General features: G+C 49.9%; 1 protein-coding gene and 1 long non-coding RNA gene across 2 annotated transcripts in view; one reads left to right on the forward strand and one right to left on the reverse strand.

The window, feature by feature from the left end:
- The window catches only part of LOC146829666 (uncharacterized), a 102,995-nt gene that overhangs the window by 10,300 nt on the left and 71,470 nt on the right, over nucleotides 1–21,225 (reverse strand). The window lies entirely within an intron of this gene.
- The window catches only part of NALF2 (NALCN channel auxiliary factor 2), a 679,874-nt gene continuing 659,097 nt past the window's right edge, over nucleotides 449–21,225 (forward strand). Inside the window, exon 1 of the mRNA XM_085606712.1 lies at nucleotides 449–2,695. Within this exon, the coding sequence (XP_085462838.1) occupies nucleotides 1,925–2,695 (771 nt within the window). The 5' untranslated portion in view covers nucleotides 449–1,924. The remainder of the gene's footprint in view (nucleotides 2,696–21,225) is intronic.

The following is a 21,225-nucleotide window of genomic DNA, read 5'->3' on the forward strand; positions in this document are numbered from 1 at the left end:
CTGTAAGCCTCTGACACGGGGCATGGCTGCCTGTCTCCCCATTAAGGGCTCCGGGGTGTGCACGTGTGATTGGCGGCGGGGAGAGGGGGGGCTGTGCGGGGGGGGGGGGACTGCAGAGTGAATGAGCACACATCGGATGAATGAAGCTCTGCACGGGGTGAATGGAGGGAGGGGGCGCAGGGGCACTATAGTCAAACCACGAGCGGAGAGGTGGTGCTCGTTCACAGCGACGTGGACGCGCCGCCGGGAACGCGCATATCTGTGCCTCTCTCTTCTGAGCCTTCCCTCAAGGTGTTCTTTGCACAGCTGAAGATGGCGACAGATTGAAAGAAGTGGGTGGGAGAAAAGGCGGGAGGAGGAGGTGAAAAGAAGAGAGGGAGAGCGAGAAGGCGAGAGAGCCCAGATGGGAGGGCATGGGAAAGAAGAGACGCCAATCCAGCAGGGTGACAAGCCAGCACGAGACAGCCCCTCAGAAGAGCCATAGGAAACAGTGAGGTAGGGTGGTGGGGCACATAGAGGGTCTCACCGAGACCAGACAGGTACCAGGCGCGGCACCGATGCAGCAGACCTAGGGCCCTCTGTGAGGGCCGGGAGATGCCGAGGACCAGAGGATGCTGCTGCTGAGACTGCCTGGCAGAGCCTGAGAGGAGCCCTAGACGCCACCAGGGGGCAGAGCAGCCCCGAGTGTACTGATGAAGACCAGGGGAGGCTGAGCCTGCCTGCGAGAACCTGTGGACTGCTCCGGGGAAGAGGGGACTCTCCGAGAAGGACCTGTGGCGCACGGGAAGAGGGGGCAGCCCGGCGGCATAGAGGGCAACAGGCACAGAGCCAGAGGTGTCCGCAGCCCACTTCCCCATCCAGGAGATGCGCAGGGCCAGGGTCTCTCCGCCGCCGATAACCAGAGGAGGAGGAGCCAGCGGCGCAGCGCACAGACACGGGCTTCTGAGGGAAAACACGAGGGCTCGAAGACGGTGAGCCGTGAGGGGCTAAGGGCACCGCAGGCTGCAGCAGGTGAGCGGCGAAGGAGGACCGCGAGGGGCTGCTGAGAGACCCACGATGTTCACGCGACCATGAGCCTGGCTGGCTGAGGCCTGGTGCGCAGAGGGCCACCACACACAAGGTTTGGGCCCTCAGTGAGGGCCGGCAGCTGTTGAGGAGCGCTTCTCCTCAGAGCAGGCATCGTGCAAGGACTGGGCACCATTAGGGTGGTGCTGGCCCTGCTTCGAGGCGCCCGAGGTGGCCGCTACAGCAAGAAGAGGGACTCGGGGTACCTCACGGCTACCTGGATGTACTGAGGACAACAGGGCTTTTCCACCAGGGATACCGGGTGCAGCGGGGACTGCAGGCCGGAGAGGCGCGCTGGGGCCCACCATGAGAGCCAGGAGCGGCTGAGGGCCACAGCTGGACACAGGTGACCTGAGGGGGGGATGGTGACCCCCGGAGCTGCTTCGGGGTGACCCCTACGACACCTGCTTGGAGTTAAGGGCTGCTCGGTGGGTGGGGGTGGCAGGTTGGCTCTTGCAGTACAGCTGCCCCCCCTCACCAGGTGGGGCGAGTGTCCTCGCCCTGATGATTCCACGGTGGCTGTCCCTCGGGGTGGGCGTCCTCGCTCCTTCTGCTGCTGCCACCCAGGTGCCACCCCCTGGTACACGGCCATGAATGGATGCTAGGATCCTGAGAACGGGACACGCCAGGCGCTGGTGGAGTGGGGAGGGCCTCTGTCCCCTGGACACTTCCAGCCCTCCCTGCCATGATGCCCCCCACCAGGCCAGGTAGGTGACATCGTGGAGAAGGAGGGCACTCCGGCCGGGGGGGAGGGAAGGCCCACACATTCACCCACCAGGACTAAAAGCATAAGGTGGTGGCGGCGGGGACAGGAGAAGGGCCCCACCAGAGACCGCCCGCTGCCTGCACCCCCTAAAATATGATCAGTGGCACTTGGATGTTTCCAAGGGAAGATGAGGCTGCGTTGAGAATCTGCCGTGACCCCCGAGAGAGTGAAGCGCCCCGCACCGGCCCCGAGCGGGCGCAGAGATGGCGCCTGTCTCCGGCCTACCTCCTCTTCCTCACCGCCCTGCTCTCTGACCGACTCTGGCTCTGCACCGGGGCCAGGCAACGCGATAAAGCCCGGGGTCTGGCCCACGAGGCCCTTCTGGGTACAGGGACCCCATCCAACCGGAACTCTCTCTGTGACCCCCTGCTGCTGGGCAACCTGAGTAGGCCCGCTGCTGCTGCCCCCCACACACTGCCCTGCCCGGGGGCCCCCTTGGACTCAGCTTGCACCAAATTGTACTCCCTGCAGAGACTGTGGGAAGCCCTCTCGCCCCCCTCTGCGCCCACCTCGTCCGTCTTCTCCTTCTCCTCCAAGAGGAACTTCTTAAAGGCCTACTTCCGCAATTTCAGCCTCCCCTTCTGCGACTCGTACAGCATGGCGGACATCTTGCTGGGGATGGCCGCCCCGGAGAGCCTGGACTGCGGCCTCGACAGCCTCATGAGGGACTTTGCTGCGGCCGCCGCCTCCCTCTCGTCCTCCCCCGCGGGGCCCATGGAGGGCGAGGTGTGCGGCAGCTGCGTCAGGGCCTACCAGAGGCTGGACCAACACGCTCAGGAAAAGTTTGAGGAGTTCGACTCGGTGTTGGACAAGTACTTGCAGTCCCAGGAGTATTCGGTGCGGTCCTGCGTGGGAGACTGCAAGGTAAGGGGCCCCGGGCCAGCGCGCGCGCAGGGGTGGGGCCCTTGCAGAACATGCTAGTGTGTACATGGACTCTGCTGTTTTGTAACTTGTCTTACTAGAGCCATCATTGTGGTCATGAGGGCCGTGCACCGACGTGTACAGGCTGAGGGCCAGTTGGCACAGACCTTTAAGAGTGCGTGATGTCATACTTAAACACCCATAAACGCCTACGTCACTTGGCTCTGAAAGGTCATACTTCCTGTCGGTAAAAATGTCAAGAGGGAAGAACAGTGTTTTCTATTTGCAGTGATCGTCCATGAACACTTCCTGAATATTCCCATTGTATTCCATTTACTTTCTAGGTGTTTTGGAGTCAATTTTACCAAGGGATTTAACAGTGCATGAATGAGTACAACTGGAGTACTACACGAGTATCACATGAGTACCACAGGGGTACTACACGAGTATCACAGGAGTACCACAGGGGTACTACACGAGTATCACAGGAGTACTACAGGAGTACTACACGAGTATCACAGGAGTACCACAGGGGTACTACACAAGTATCACAGGAGTACCGGAGTACTACACGAGTATCACAGGAGTACCACAGGGGTACTACACGAGTATCACAGGAGTACTACAGGAGTACTACATGAGTATCACAGGAGTACCACAGGGGTACTACACGAGTATCACAGGAGTACTACACGAGTATCACAGGAGTACCACAGGGGTACTACACGAGTATCACAGGAGTACCACAGGGGTACTACACGAGTATCACAAGAGTACCACAGGGGTACTACACGAGTATCACAGGAGTACTACACGAGTATCACAGGAGTACCACAGGGGTACTACACATGTATCACAGGAGTACCAGAGGGGTACTACACGAGTATCACAGGAGTACCAGAGGGGTACTACACGAGTATCACAGGAGTACCACAGGAGTACTACACGAGTATCACAGCAGTACTACACGAGTATCACAGGAGTACCACAGGGAGTATCAAAGGAGTACCACAGGGGTACTACACGAGTATCACAGGAGTACCACAGGGGTACTGCACGAGTATCACAGGAGTACCAGAGGGGTACTACACGAGTATCACAGGAGTACCAGAGGGGTACTACACGAGTATCACATGAGTACCACAGGAGTACTACACGAGTACCACAGGCGTACTACACGAGTATCGCAGGAGTACCACAGGGAGTATCACAGGAGTACCACAGGGGTACTACACGAGTATCACAGGAGTACCACAGGGAGTATCACAGGAGTACCACAGGGGTACTACACGAGTATCACAGGAGTACCACAGGAGTAGTACACGAGTATCACAGGAGTACCACAGGGGTATAATTCACATACTCATGCATTTGTTAGAGAGTTGTCCCCCTGTGCCCATGCCTACAACAACCTGTGTGCCATCGGTAGAAACCACATTTCAAAGCAGATTCGTAATGTATGTATTCAGTCCTAGTCCTTGTCTCAGTATGATCACGTGTGTAGGTGTGCCGAACCCACAGTACCATGTGCATGCCTGGAAACCGTATGGGCAAGAGCAGCAGTCATGGTCCTAAGTCAAGCGCCTCCGTGTGTTAATACATCGAAGCACCCACCTTTGGATGCATGTAGCTGAGCTTAGCACAAGCCAAATCCTAGAACACACGTGTCCAAGCCCGTAACCTTTGTGTCATGTATTCGTGTAGAGCACTTGTGTGCTTATGCTAAGCACCTATGTGCCCAAGCCCGTAAACTGTGTGTCATGTAGCATGTAGAGCACCTCTGTGCTCATGCTAAGCACCTATGTCTCCAAGCCCAGAACCTTTGTGTCATGTAGCATACCTCTGTGCTCATTCTAAGCACCTATGTCTCCAAGCCCAGAACCTGTGTGTCATGTAGCATGCAGAGCACCTCTGTGCTCATGCTAAGCACCTATGTCTCCAAGCCCAGAACCTTTGTGGCATGTAGAGCACCTCTGTGCTCATGCTAAGCATCGATGTGTCCAAGCCCATAACCTGTGTGTCAGGTAGCATGTAGAGCACCTCTGTGCTCATGCTAAGCACCTATGATTCCAAGCCGAGAACCTGTGTGTCATGTAGCATACAGACCACCTCTGTGCTAATGCTAAGCACCTATGTCTCCAAGCCCAGAAACTTTGTCATGTAGAGATCCTATATACTCATGCTAAGCATCTATGTGTCCAAGCCCGTAACCTGTGTGTCATGTAGCATGTAGAGCACCTCTGTGCTCATGCTAAGCACCTATGTGTCCAAGCCCGTAAACTGTGTGTCATGTAGCATGTAGAGCACCTCTGTGCTCATGCTAAGCACCTATGTCTCCAAGCCCAGAACCTTTGTGTCATGTAGCACACCTCTGTGCTCATGCTAAGCAACTATGTCTCCAAGCCCAAAACCTTTGTTTTATGTAGCACACCTCTGTGCTTATGCTAAGCACCTATGTCTCCAAGCCCAGAACCTTTGTGTCATGTAGAGCACCTCTGTGCTCATGCTAAGCACATGTCTCCAAGTCCAGAACCTTTGTGTGAGGTAGCACACCTCTGTGCTCATGCTAAGCACCTATGTATCCAAGCCCAGAACCTGTGTGTCATGTAGCATGCAGACCACCTCTGTGCTCATGCTAAGCACCTATGTCTCCAAGCCCAGAACCTTTGTGTGATGTAGCACACCTCTGTGCTCATGCTAAGCACCTATTTGTCAAAGCCCGTAAACTGTGTGTCATGTAGCATGTAGAGCACCTCTGTGCTCATGCTAAGCACCTATGTCTCCAAGCCCAGAACCTTTGTGTCATGTAGCACACCTCTGTGCTCATGCTAAGCACCTATGTCTCCAAGCCCAGAACCTTTGTGTCATGTAGCACACCTCTGTGCTCATGCTAAGCACCTATGTCTCCAAGGCCAGAACCTTTGTGTCATGTAGAGCACCTCTGTGCTCATGCTAAACACATATGTCTCCAAGCCCAGAACCTTTGTGTGATGTAGCACACCCCTGTGCTCATGCTAAGCACCTATGTATCCAAGCCCAGAACCTGTGTGTCATGTAGTATGCAGACCACCTCTGTGCTCATGCTAAGCACCTATGTCTCCAAGCCCAGAAACTTTGTGCCATGTAGAGCACCTCTGTACTCATGCTAAGCATCTATGTGTCCAAGCCCATAACCTGTGTGTCATGTAGCATGTAGAGCACCTCTGTGCTCATGCTAACCACCTATGTGTCCAAGACCAGAACCTATGTGTCATGTTTCCATGTAGAGCACCTATGTACTTATGCTGAGCACCAAGGTGTGTTAATATATCAAAGCTTTCACCTTTGGATGCATGTAGCCAAGCTTAAATACTTTGTGTCCAAGCCTAGAGTGTATGCTTCCAAACCCGGAAGCTATGTGTCATTTATCAATGTGGAGCATATGTGTGCTCATGGTGAACACCTGTGTGCCCATGGGTCCAAGCCCGGAACCTATGTGTCATGTATCCATGTAGAGCACCTGTGTGTTCATGCTAACCACCTCACCTATGTGCCCATGTGTCCAAGCCCAGAACCTATGTGTCATGTATCCATCTAGAGCACCTGTGTCCTCCTGCTGAGCACTTATGTGCCCATGCATCCAAGCCTGGAATCTATGTATAATGTATCTGTGTAGAGCACCTGTGTACTCCTGCTAAGCACCTATGCATCCATGCATTAAAACCCGGAACCTATGTGTCACGTATGCATACAGAGCACCTGTGTGCTCATGCTGAGCACCAAGGTGTGTTAATATATCAAAGCTTTCACCTTTGGATGCATGTAACCAAGCTTAGCTACTTTGTGTCCAAACCTAGAGTGTATGCTTCCAAACCCGGAACCTATGTGTCATTTATCAATGTAGAGCATATGTGTGCTCATGGTGAACACCTGTGTGCCCATTGGTCCAAGCCTGTAACCTATGTGCTCATGCTAATCACCTCACCTATGTGTTCATGCTGAGCACCTATGCGCCCACGCATCCAAGCCCCGAACCTATGTGTCATGTATTTGCTAAACACATATGTATCCATGCCATAACCTATGTGTCATGTATCCATGTAGAGCACCTGTGTGCTCTTGCTAAGCACCTACATGCCCATTCATCCAAGCCCAGAACCTATGTGTCATGTATCCCCGTAGAGCACCTATGTGGTCATGCTAAGCACCTATGTGTCCATGAGTCCAAGCCTGGAACCTATGTGTCATGTATCCTTGAAGAGCAAATTTGTGTTCATGCTGAGCACCTATGTGCCCAAGCATCCAAGCCCCGAACCTATGTATCATGTATTTGCTAAACACATATGTATCCATGCCGTAACCTATGTGTCATGTATCCATGTAGAGCACCTGTGTGCTCTTGCTAAGCACCTACATGCCCATGTATCCAAGCTCGGAAGCTATGTGTCATGTATCCATGTAGAGCACCTGTGTGCTCATGCTAATCACCTCACCTATGTGTTCATGCTGAGAACCTATGTGCCCACGCATCCAAGCCCCAAACCTATGTGTCAAGTATTTGCTAAACACATATGTATCCATGCCGTAACCTATGTGTCATGTATGCATGTAGAGCAAATTTGTGTTCATGCTGAGCACCTATGTGCCCAAGCATCCAAGCCCCGAACCTATGTATCATGTATTTGCTAAACACATATGTATCCATGCCGTAACCTATGTGTCATGTATCCATGTAGAGCACCTGTGTGCTCTTGCTAAGCACCTACATGCCCATGCATCCAAGCCCGGAACCTATGTCTCATGTATACGTGTAGGGAATCTATGTACTCATGCTAAGCACCTTTACTTCCAATCCCAGAACCAATGTGTCATTTATCAATGTAGTGCACCTGTGTGCTAATGCTAAGCACCTCACCTATGTGTCCATGCATCCAAGCCCGGAACCTATGTGTCTTGTATCCCCGTAGAGCACCTGTGTGGTCATGCTGAGCACCTATATGCCCATGCGTCCAAGCCCGGAACCTATGTATCAGGTGTCCATGTAGAGCACATCTGTGCTCATGCTAAGCACCTATCTACCCATGCATCCAAGCCCAGAGCCTATGTGTCATGTGTCCGTGTAGAGCACCTGTGTGGTCATGCTGAGCACCGCGCCTATGCTTCCCTGCATCTAAGCCGGGAGCCTGAGTATTATGTATCCATGTAGAGCACCTGTGTGCTGATGCTGAGCATCTATGTGTCCATGGGTCCAAACCTGTTCCTCATGAGAATACCCACTCCTTAATGTGGAAGGCATCAATGAATATATCTACGGTGTGCTCATGCGTGATGCAATCAGTGGCGTTCTATAGAAGTCATTTGTGATGTCCTGGGTGAGTACAAGAGCACTGCTCTTGGGGGGTCAGGTTTGCACACCTCTCACAGCCCTTAGGCTTTTATAGATTTTGTATTGTAACTTTAATGTTAATTTTTACTAACACACTTCATTGAATGCCATGTGTTTTACAATGACATAGCATGTTAAACAATACAAATACAGGCTACAGCTTTGGCTGTGTGATATGTGTCATGTGTGTAGCAGACAGTGCACGGCCTTCATTATGTTACATTTACAATATAACAAATACAGGTTACATCTTGACTCTGTCCTGTGATCCTTACACGAGTTGCAGACACAGTCCAAGGCCTGCAGCTCTACACAGTATGTAATACAATATACCATGTATATTGGATATACAGTGTAGGGCCTACCTATGTAACAACCACAGGCTACATCTCGGGCTCTGCGTCATGTTTCCTACGTGTGTTACACACACAGTGCAAGACCTGCTGCTCTGCTCAGTATGTAGTACCTACAATGTAACACCCACAGACTACTGTGTGTAATGTTTCATACATGTGTGTTGCACACTCGCTGCCATGCCTGCAGCTCCACACAGTATGTAGTACTTCTACTATAACACACATAGACTATTGTCTTGGGCTGTGTGTCATGTTTCATATATTTGTGTGACCGATGCAGTGCACGGCCTTCAGCCCTAAGCAGTTTATACTGCTTATAATGTAACAAACACAGGTGACAGGTTTCTGATGTGTGTCATGCTTCATACATGTGTGTGACAGATACAGTGCACAGCCAGTAGCTCTGTGCAGTGTATACCACTTGTAATATATCAAACATAGGTTACAGGATTCAGCGGTGTCATACTTCATACATGTATTTGACATACACAGCCCACGGCCAGCTGCTCTGCGCAGTATATACCACTTACAATATAGCAAACACAGGTTACAGGCTTCGTCTGTGTGTCACACTTCATACATGTATACAGCAGATGCAGCGCAAGTCCTGCAGCTCTGCGCAGTTTATACTGCTTACAATATAACAAACACAGGTTAGAGGCTTCGGCTGTGTCATGCTTCATACATGTATATGACAGATGCAGCGCAAGGCCTGCAACTCTGCGCAGTTTATACCGCTTACAATAAAAGAAAAACAGGTTACAGGCTTCAGCTGTGTGTCATGCTTCATACATGTGTGTGACAGATACAGTTCATGGTCTGCAGCTCTGCACAGAGTATACCGCTTATAATACAACAAGCACAGGTGACAGGCTTTGGCTGTGTGTCATGCATCATACATGTGTGCGAGAGAGACAGTTCATGGTCTGCTGCTTTGCACAGTGTATACCGCTTACAATACTACAAACACAGCTTACAGGCTTAAGCTGTGTGTCATGCTTCATACATGTGTGTGACAGATACAGTTCATGGTCTGCTGCTTTGCACAGTGTATACCACTTACAATACAACAAACACAGGTCACAGGCTTCGGCTGTGTGTCATGTTTCATACATGTGTGTGACAGATACAGTTCATGGTGTGCAGCTCTGCACAGAGTATACCGCTTACAATACAACAAACACAGGTTACAGGCTTCGGCTGTGTGTCATGTTTCATACATGTGTGTGACAGATACAGTTCATGGTCTGCAGCTCTGCACAGAGTGTACCGCTTACAGTACAACAAACACAGGTTACAGGCTTCGGCTGTGTGTCATGTTTCATACATATGTGTGACAGATACAGTTCATGGTCTGCAGCTCTGCCCAGAGTATACCGCTTACAATACAACAAACACAGGTTACAGGTTTCGGTTGTGTGTTGTGCTTCAGACATGTGTGTGACAGATACAGTGCATGCCAAGCTGCAATATAACTAATGCAGGTTACAGGCTTCGGCTGTATGTCATGTTTCTTACATGTGTGTAGCAAAGAGTGTACGGCCTGCGGCTATGCACAGTGTATACTGCTTACAAAACAACAAACACAAATTACAGACTTCAGCTGTGTGACATGTTTCGTACATGTGTGTGGCAGACAGTGCACGGTCTGCAGCTCCACTTAGTATGTAATACAATATAGCAAACACATGCTGCAGCTTGCAGATGTGCATCATGCTTTACACATGTGTTGCAGAGACTGCAGCTCTACACAGTATGTACCAATGGGATATAAAGGCTACAGCCTCTGCCTCTTTGTAGTATTTCATACATGTATTTGGCAGACACGTGTGCACGTGTAAGGTGCAGCAGATGCTGTCTGATGCTTTTTTGCACCCTGAGGAGCTCTCGCTGTTTTCTTGGATTTCCTACCTTTTTATTGTAATCAACATAGCGAGTGTCTTTTGTGCACAGGTATTTGACTTGTCCGCACTTAGCACATATTTGGGGAGGTTCATGACATTTGTCATGGCGAGCCATGTTGGCAAATCCTAAAGCGCTGCAGTAAACCCAGGACCCATCCTTCGTTGCATGCTGTATTTGGTAAGTTTTGAGTGATGCACATGTACACGCAGTGACCACAGTCAGGAGCATGCAGCTGCGGACCGTGCTTCATGAATTAGCTTAACTCACACAGACACATACATAGCCACAGACACACACCAACACACACATACACACACAAACATACACTTACCCACAGAGACACACACACAAGCCTACACATACAAACACACAAGCGTACACACACGTACCCACAGAAATACACACTCCCACACATACCCCTACACACAAAGACACATACACACAAACACACATACCCACAGACATACACACAAACACACATACCCACACACACACACACAAATGCACATACATATAGACAAACATACACACACAAACACATGTGCACACACACTCACACATAACCACAGACACACACAGAAACACACAAACTGTAGGAAACTGGGTTATTGGTTAAGCTACTCAAGCAACAACCTCAATTTTCATCAGGGTGAAGCACAGGCAAACCCCAAATTATTCTGTGCTCAACCCTCTGATAGCTTGACACAAAGTAGTCAGGCTTAACTTAAAGGCAATGTGTAAAGTATTTATACACCCCATCAAACTGTAATAAAGTGAAAACACAACACAAGAAAAAACCTACACCAATTTAGAAAATAGAGCAAAATGTAATAAATTATTTGATATCAAAATGACAAAAATCCAATCAGTAGAACCGGAGATATGCAATGTAAAAAATTTCAGTAGAAACAGCTCTTAAAAACGCAATGCGCTAATTGTGGTTATCTGGTAGTGCCGAACCAGTAGAAAGTCACAAGTTCAGGCTGACTGAGGTGGAGCATGAGCCGCGTGCCTTAAATCCTGGTTGCGAAGCGTTGCGTGAACCTGTGTCGAGGATGTGTCGCGCAGTGGTGGTTCTGTAGAAGTTGCGGCTGCAATGCGAGGTCCTGCTTAGGAGATGGGTCGCGTGCAGTGGTTCTGATACAGAGCTGTGGGGAGATGCATTGCGCTGCCTTGGTTCTGCCCAAAAGACCACAGCTGGGCTGGAAGAGCACCTTTAGGCCCACTTCCATAGGTCCAGGACTGGGGTGGAAAGACTCACGGCAGGCAGAGTCCAGGTGTTGGGTTCAAAGTGCCTTGAGCCTTTTCTGACACCGAGGCTCTGATCAGGAGGACAGTCAACTAGTCCTTGGAGTCATTCTGTTCGTCCTGAGCAGGTCCAGTCTTTTTCACTGCAGCAGGCCAGCAGAGTAGCAGGACAGCGGAGTAGCAGTCCTTCTTGCAGCAGAGCAGCACAGCAGTCCAGAGGTGTGCTGAAAACTTGGGGCTGAGGTTCCACTATTTATCCTTTTAAGCAGGAGAAGTTTCCAGAGGGTTCAACCCCAGAGGTGTTTGGAATTTCCTTCCACCGTGCCCTGGCCCCAACTTGCCTGGGGGCACAAAAGACTAATGTGAAAACCTCTGTGGGTGTTCTAGGCGGATACTTTGTGATGTGTAAGTGTGGTAGGTGACATCGCCTCCCCACTATCAAGTCAGGGTTGGCCCATCCTGCCAAAACCTAATCCCCCTTTATCTCACTGTATAGAAGCAATACACAAAGACCAACTGCCAGCTACCTGGTCATGTGACCTAGGATACAGGCTGCAGGCACCACTTCTAAAAGTGGCATTTTCAGAATTGTGACTTTACTATTAAAGAGGGCTTTAAATGACAATTATTTAGACACTAAACTCCATATTTCTATCTGCTCCCAATTGAAAGTTATCACTTATTAAATGTAATAAGATAGTCCAATGTTATCCTATGAGAGAGTTAGGCCTTGCAGTAGTGAAAAACAAATTTAAGAGTTCTTCACTACCAGGCCATGTAAAAGGTAAAAGTACATTTCGAACTTTTTGAATACACTGAATGCTGTTAGGTTTGGTACTACTGTTTGTTAAAGGCAGCAAACCTGTATTATAAAGCGCTTTATGAAAACCAAGTAATCATTCATTATATGAAATGTTGATTAGATGTAAAGCAATTTAAGCCACCTGTTTGGTCACAGAGTGCTGAAAGGCGGGATATGAAATGTAGTGGTCCAGGAGAAATGAAAGTAGGGAGAGGAAGAAGGGTGGCAGGAAGGAACCTTTGGGATAAGTTGGTCTTCCCCATTTGCGGATAATTCACATGGTGATATCTCTCCACAGGTTCAGATGACAGGAAGAAGTGGCTATAATACAAAACCTAAAACCATGTCAATTTTCCAGTTATTTTAAGCAGTTCAGCCAAAATGCCCGGCGCGCCATGCTTCTGACCTCATACATGATGTAATAGATGCCCTACCTGCCCTGCTCCTGATCTCATAAATGATGTAATAGATGCCCTGCGTGCCCTGCCCCTCACCGCATCCATGATGCAATACATGCCTGCCTGCCCTGCTCCTGACCTCATACGTGATGTAATAGATGGCCTGCCTGTCCTGCTCCAGACCTCATACATTATGTAATGGAAGCCCTGTGTGCTCTCCTCCTCACCTCATACATTATGCAATAGATAGCCTGCGTGCCTAGCCCTTTTCCTCATACATGATGTAATAGATGGCCTGGGTACTCCTGGTCCTTACCTTTATACTGCAATAGATGGCCTGCGTGCACTGCTCCTGACCTCATAAATGATGTAATAGATGCCCTGTGTGCTCTTCTCCTCACCACATACATGATGTAATAAATGGTTTACGTTCCCTGATCCTGACCTCATACATGATGCAATAGACGGCCTGGGTACTCCTGTCCTGACCTCATACATGATATAACAGACAGCCTGCGTGCCTTGTTCCTGACCTCATACATGATGCAATAAATGGCCTGCGTGCCCTGCTCCTGACCTCATACATGATGTAATGGATGGCCTGCGTGCCTAGCTCTTTACCTCATGCATGATGTAATAGACGGCCTGGGTACTCCTGGTCCTGACCTCATACATGATGCATTGATGGCCTGCCTGCCCTGGTACTGACCTCATACATGATGTAATAGATGCCCTGGGTACTTCTGTTCTGACCACATACATGATGTAATAGATGTCCTCGTCCTGCCCTCATACATGATGTAATAAATGCCCTAGGTACTCTTGTCCTGACCTCATACATGATGTAACAGATGGCCTGTGTGCGCTGGTCCTGACCTTACACATGATGTAACAGATGGCCTGCGTGCCTTGCTCCTGACCTCATACATGATTTAACAGATGACCTGTGTGCCTTGCTCCTGACTTCATACATGATGTAACAGATGGCTTGCGTACCTTGCTCCTGACCTCATACATGATGTAACAGATGTCCTTGTCCTGGCCTCATACATGATGTAATAGATGCCCTGGGTACTCTTGTCCTGACCTTATACATGATGTAACAGATGGCCGGCTTTCACTGATCCTGACCTCATACATGATGTATCAGACAGCCTGCGTGCCTTGCTCCTGACCACATACATGATGTAATAGATGCCCTGGGTACTCTTGTCCTGACCTCATACATGATGTAATAGATGCCCTGGGTACTCTTGTCCTGACCTCAAATATGATGTAATAAATGACTTGTGTACCCTGGTACTGGTCTCACACATGATGTAATAGATGGCCTGTGTGCCCTGGTACTGACCTCACATGTAATGGAATAGATGGCCGGCATTCCCTGATCTCATAAATGATGCAATAAATGGCTGGCGTTCCCTGATCCTGACCTCATACATGATGGAATAGATGGTGGCGTTCCCTGATCCTGACCTCATACATGATGCAATAGATGGACGGCGTTCACTCATCCTGACCTCATACATGATGTAATAGATGGCATGTGTGCCCTGCTCCTGACCTCATACATGATGTAATAGATGTCCATCGTTCCCTGATCCTGACCTCATACATGATGTAATAGGTGACCGGCGTTCCCTGATCCTGACCTCATACATAATGTAACAGATGGCCGGCATGCCCTGATCCTGACCTCATACATGATGTAATAGATGGCCTGTGTGCCCTGCTCCTGACCTCATACATGATGTAACAGATGGCCGGCATTCCCTGATCCTGACCTCATTAAGTGATGTAACAGATGGCCTGTGTGCCCTGCTCCTGACCTCATACATGATGTAATATATATCCGGCGTTCCCTGATCCTGATCTCATACATGATGTAATAGATTGTGTGTGTGCTCTTATCCTGACCTCATACATGATGTAATAGATGTCCAGTGCTCCCTGATTATGACCTCATACATGATGTAATAGGTGGCCAGCGTTCCCTGATCCTGACTTCATACATGACGTAGCAGATGGCCGGCATTTGCTGATCCTGACCTCATACATGATGTAATAGGTGCCCTGCGTCCCTAGCTCTTTACCTCATACATGATGTAATAGACATCCTGGGTACTCCTGCTCCTGACCTCATACATAATGTAATAGATGCCCTGGTCCTGACCTCACACATGATGTATAAGATGGCCGGCGTTCCCTGATCCTAACCTCATAAATGATGTATAGATGGTGTGCTCGCTCTTACCCTGAACTCATACATGAGGTAATAGATGCCCTGCTCCTGACCTCATACATGATGTAATAGATGCTCTGGTCCTGACCTCACACATGATGTAACAGATGGCCGGAGTAATGGCATCATGTATACCATCCATGAAGTCTGTGTTGGTGCTGTGGTACTGAGAGCATGGTGTAGGCAATGCCTTATGCTGCACTCACAGTGTACTGGGCATGGACCAGTGCAGCAAGCTGTGGGGACAGCAGAGTACAGCTCTGGACTTGAGCTTCTGGTCTGTGCCTGAGCTCAGAAAACACGGCAACACCCTGTGTGGTGAGGCCTGAGTAGGTCACCCAAGAGAGGTAATACATGGTATTTTACCCCCTGCAGATCTGCAGGTATGGTTTTGTCTCGCTGTCTCTCATGTAGAGCAGCTCTAATCAAAAGTATTTAACCTGAACCAGAATACTGGGGTTACATCTGCGCACAGAGATAAAGTGAAAGAGGCTTTGTGAGTGCGGGCCCATGTCTTTTCTCTTCATAAAATGACTGCAGCATGGACTCTGGAACCATGGAGGGATGTCACCGGAAGTAAGGCCATCCTACAAAAATAATATCGTCAGCCGCGGTCCGTCCAGGTAACAGCAGTGGGGCCGCGTGCAGGGGGATTTCGAGGAACCATGATGAGGGAGAATTCATTATTTATTTAATTTGCCATCGGGATCGTCCCTCGAAATCTCCCCCCTCCCCCGCACATGGCCCCACCGCCCCACCGCTGTTACCTGCACGGACCGCGGCTGAAGCTGTGTTCATAAACAGAGGCTGAGCCTGCACTCAATACGTTGGTTTGGTGTAAATCCATTTAGCAGTCTTTGAGGTGTTTGAAGTGAGATATATTCCAGATGGACTCTGAAAAGTACATTTTATACAAAATTGGATCATTAGATTTGTGACCCACTCACTAACTTAACAGTCCACGGACAGAATTTAAATTAACCTATAATCTGGTTGGCAGAGAGATACAGGAAGTGTTTTTTTTTCCATTAACCATTTCAGGGCCCGCAGTCTCCGGAGGCGTTTATGGGCCCCCAAGATCTGATTTCTGACCCCAGCGTTTTCTGTAGCTCCCCTTTTCTCAATGCAAAGGTCCCTAGATTTTGCATTAGAAAAATCCTCGTCACCTTATGTATTGTTCAACATGATCAGACAACCCCACTGTCACGTATGGCATCACAGATGATGTCATCAGTTACACTACAAGTAACATACATATCACATCACTGACATCAGCAATGACATCACTCAACCTGCTACTGGAGCTGCTGTGCTGACGTTCGGACTTGACCAAAAGCCAGATGTGGGTCCTGGGCTCACTTTGCCACTGGATTCAAGATAGCCTGGCTGATGAGGGGTGTTACCCAGAAACCGGTCCCAGGATACTTGTTTGCGGTGCAGGAAAGACATGGCTTGGCAGTTCGGGATGGACTGTTCCCATGAGACACAGGGTCAGACTGATTTGCACATGTCTGGGTCCAAACTGGGGTGGCTTGGTGAGCATAAGAAAGATGGATTCAACCCAGATCTTTGTGACTGGGGGTGAATGTTTGCATTGTGAGCATTCCGTCCATCATTTGTTCTTTTTGCTTCAAAAGCCAGGACCAGCACCTGAAATTTACTGGCTTTGGCAAGGGACAGGTGCCCAGCGCGTGAGGAAAGAGGTGCTGGGTGCAGAGCAGCGGGGTGCTGGGTGCAGGGCAAAGGGGAGCTTGGTGCAGGTGAAAGTGGTGCTAGGTGCAGGGGAAAGAGGTGCTGGGTGCAGGGGAAAGTGGTGCAGGGTGCAGAGGAAAGAGGTGCTGGGTGCAGGGGAAAGGGGCTGGGTTTTGGTTGCAGATGAGAGGTGCTGGGTACAGGGGAAAGGGGCTGGGTTTTGGGTGAAGAGGAAGGAGGTGCTGGGTGCAGGAGAAAGGGGATGGGTTTTGGGTGCAGAGTAAAGAGGTACAGGGGAAATGGGCTGGGTTTTGGGTGCAGAGGAAAGAGGTGCTGGGTGCAGGGGAAAGAGGTGCAGGGTGCAGAGGAAAGAGGTGCTGGGTGCAGGGGAAAGAGGTGCAGGGTGCAGAGGAAAGAGGTGCTGGGTGCAGGGGAAAGTGGTGCTAGGTGCAGGAGAAAGGGGCTGGGTTTTGGGTGCAGAGGAAAGAGGTGCAGGGGAAAGGGGCTGGGTTTTGGGTGCAGAGGAAAGAGGTGCAGAGGAAAGAGGTGCTGGGTGCAGGGGAAAGAGGTGCAGGGTGCAGAGGAAAGAGGTGCAGGGTGCAGAGGAAAGAGGTGCTGGGTGCAGGGGAAAGTGGTGCTGGGTGCAGGAGAAAGGGGCTGGGTTTTGGGTGCAGAGGAAAGTGGTGCTGGGTGCAGGAGAAAGGGGATGTGTTTTGGATGCAGAGGAAAGAGGTGCTCGGTGCAGGGGAAAGGGGCTGGGTTTTGGGTGCAGAGGATAGAGGTGCTGGGTGCAGAGGAAAGAGGTGCTGGGTGCAGGGGAAAGGGGCTGGGTTTTGGGTGCAGAGGAAAGAGGTGCTGGGTGTAGGGGAAAGGGGCTGGGTTTTGGGTGCAGAGGTGCTGGATGCAGGGGAATGGGGCTGGGTTTTGGGTGCAGAGGAAAGAGGTGCAGGGGAAAGGGGATGTGTTTTGGGTGCAGAGGAAAGAGGTGCTGGGTGCAGAGGAAAGAGGTGCTGGGTGCAGGGGAAAGGGGCTGGGTTTTGGTTGCAGATGAGAGGTGCTGGGTGCAGGGGAAAGGGGCTGGGTTTTGGGTGCAGAGGAAAGAGGTGCTGGGTGTAGGGGAAAGGGGCTGGGTTTTGGTTGCAGAGGAAGGAGGTGCTGGGTGCAGGGGAAAGGGGCTGGGTTTTGGGTGCAGAAGAAAGAGGTGCTGGGTGCAGGGGAAAGGGGCTGGGTTTTGGTTGCAGATGAGAGGTGCTGGGTGCAGGGGAAATGGGCTGGGTTTTGGGTGAAGAGGAAGGAGGTGCTGGGTGCAGGGGAACGGGGCTGGGTTTTGGGTGCAGAGGAAAGAGGTGCTGGGTGCAGGGGAAAGGGGCTGGGTTTTGGGTGCAGAGGAAGGAGGTGCTGGGTGCAGGGGAAAGGGGCTGGGTTTTGGGTGCAGAGGAAAGAGGTGCTGGGTGCAGAGGAAAGAGGTGCTGGGTGCAGGGGAAAGGGGCTGGGTTTTGGTTGCAGATGAGAGGTGCTGGGTGCAGGGGAAAGGGGCTGGGTTTTGGGTGAAGAGGAAGGAGGTGCTGGGTGCAGGGGAAAGGGGCTGGGTTTTGGGTGCAGAGGAAAGAGGTGCTGGGTGCAGGGGAAAGGGGCTGGGTTTTGGTTGCAGAGGAGAGGTGCTGGGTGCAGGGGAAAGGGGCTGGGTTTTGGGTGAAGAGGAATGAGGTGTTGGGTGCAGAGAAAAGAGGTGCTGGGTGCAGAGGAAAGAGGTGCAGGGTGCAGAGGAAAGAGGTGCTGGATGCAGGGAGTGGGTGCAATACTTTCACTCTGAGAATGTTGGGATTGGTTGAACTCTGTGTCCAGGGGTTCTGGAAGAAAAGGTTATTGAATACAGGGTCACGGTGCATGGAAAGGCCAAAGGCCAAGTCCTGCTGAATAAAGGCTGTGCCTAATGGCTTCTTGGAGCTAGTCTCTCGGATCGGGGCCTAACTGAAGCCAGGTGCTGCATCCCGAGGCCTCTGGCCAGGCCTGAAGAGGGAGCTAGTTAGTCTCAGCATCTTCTCCTTTTCAGCACAGACCAGTCCCTGCACCCAGAGCCTGCTAGTTATGGCCAAAGATGGAGTTTTGGGGTGTTGTGGATATTCAAATATTCGGTGATGTCACTGTTGGTTTCCCTTTCCATTTGATGTCTGACGTCACTAGTGATGTCATCGATGGTTTATCCTGTGATTTTACCTGTGACATCATGTGAAAATTGGCGGAGACACATGCATAACTGAGACATTGAGTGTTCTGAAGTCAAACGAAGGAGACACACTGCATGATATAACACTTCATGGGTTTTAAATATTGTATATCATAAGGGGTCTAGGCGGCTCAGCAAGTCCTCATAGCGCTTTATGCCTCCCTCTGATGTCAGGGTGGCTCTCGGCTGTGGTGAGTGTGTGGGGGCAGGAGAAGAAAGTAGGAAGAGGAACAACAGGGTGGGCCAGTGGAAGGAAGAAAACGATCAGCCTTTCGCTGCATTTCATTGGCCAGCTGAGTCCATCTTGATGTTACATTCTGTTAAGGTTTCGGTTTGGGGGTCGTCAATTAAAGATAACTTTTGTCCACGTACAAAACCCAGGCAGGTAGTAAACCTGCCCTGACATCTTGGTTCATCTTCCAGACATATGATAATCCGTCTGCCACATATTATAGTATTAGATATTCTGCGAAATGCTAACACCAAACAGTAACAAGTAATATGTGTGTTAAAACTGCTAAAAGGATGACATCAAAAGCACTGAGAAAACAAAAATGGTAGAAATATTTACCCTAAAGGCGCAAATTACGTAACGTATATGAATAACGTTTTTAAACTGATTAGATCGCCGAACGCAAAAGAAAATGGGAACAAAATCTAAAACACTCTAGTCAATGAAGAATGCCACATTTGAGACCATAATCGATATCTGAAAAGCGCCCAGCACTACCCCGGAGACCAACTGCTGAGACTTAAAGCATGACCCCCGCCCCCTTAGCTTATCTAACCCTCATTTTACACTCTATTTTGTTTTCGGTAATAGCGCTGCGGGAGTTACTCAGTCCGATTACGATGCAGCGCTTTCTCGTAGCGTCGTTTCGTTGCTTTGACCAGCCTCGTGCCTCGGCCAGCAGTGCTGCCCGTTTCAATGCCCATCTTGGGTTACTCTGTGTTTGCTGCATTTGCCGGGCTCAACCCTTGCCTTTCTAGCTGTACTCACTCCACAGTCTCTGCTTGGAGATTGTTGGTGAAGACATTTCGAAGAGAGCATTTTCTGAGAAAAGAATGAAAAAAGCTATTTTGACATAATTCAAACTGGGTGCAAATCTATTTCCTGCAGAGATGATTAAAGCTACCGGTTTCAAATCCCACATAGGGAAGGAGAACTTAATTGAAAAGTTAATTGACGACATTTGAGAGGAAATATTCCTAGAGGTGTGAAATAACCAGACAGGGGTCTTACTTAGTTTACTGAACAATAGAACAGTGGCGCACCAAAGAATATTGTTTTTTGGTTGGAAGCCGCCACGCAGGTAGCCCAAGATGCTGGCCAGTTTAAGAGGTTGGGAGGGTACAAACAGTAGCCACCTACATCGTTTTCCTGAGCTCCAGAATGAATAAATAGTATGAACATTTACATATATTAAAGTTGATTTATGCCCATTTTTATACCTTTTTAGTCCTTCTGAAAACCCAATTAATTGTACTATTTGCTGGCCTAACCTGGCATGGGAGAGAGTTCCAGTCCTCAACGAGGGATTAAGTAGACACTTTGCCAGTTTAGCAGAAGCATTAAAAACGAATGACAGCAATTTCAATAAAGAGATGTTTCCTATTTGAAATTGACAGTCCTCGGTTACTCATTCTACAGACGACTTTCATCGCCAACCCCTTAGGGCCCAATTCAGAGAAGAGCGGGCATGGTTAAAAACGTGATGGAGTTCCCTGTCTGCCAACTAAGGTAAAAATGTTGTGGCCCGTCCGCTTTCTGTCAGCTGCGCCCTCATTGGCTCCTCCCACAGAGAGGTGACTCCGTGGCCAGGCTGAGTGCTGGAGTGAGGACATCACACCGCCCACTGTACTTGGGGCTTATGGTCTGATGTCCTATTCTCTGTCCATCACCTCCAGGGAAACCTGGCAGTGTTGAACACACAAATAATGACTCCAACACCCAGGAAAAACCCCTCGAATGGGGGGGCTCATTAGGCATGTGCTCTTCATAAACAAACTTCCACTCTGAGGCCTTGTTTTTAATAAACAAGGAGTGTGGTGGACGGCCATCTAAACTGGCAGCGGACGTCCACCAGACTTGTTGCCTTCAAGGCGATGTCCCTGAGGTGCACAGATCAACGCTGGTCTGGCAGTGATCTTTGAATATTGGGGTGGTCTGTTCATCAGGGTGGTGGCCCTGATGACCTCCACCACTGACGGGGCGAGGCCATACCCTCATAGTCTAAATCAGGCCCGTAGACACTGATCAATATGTCAAACTGTTCTTAATTGGGATTTGTTTAGAAT

Source organism: Triturus cristatus, chromosome 5_2, assembly GCF_964204655.1.
Source record: "Triturus cristatus chromosome 5_2, aTriCri1.1, whole genome shotgun sequence".
NCBI classification, from domain to species: domain Eukaryota; kingdom Metazoa; phylum Chordata; class Amphibia; order Caudata; family Salamandridae; genus Triturus; species Triturus cristatus.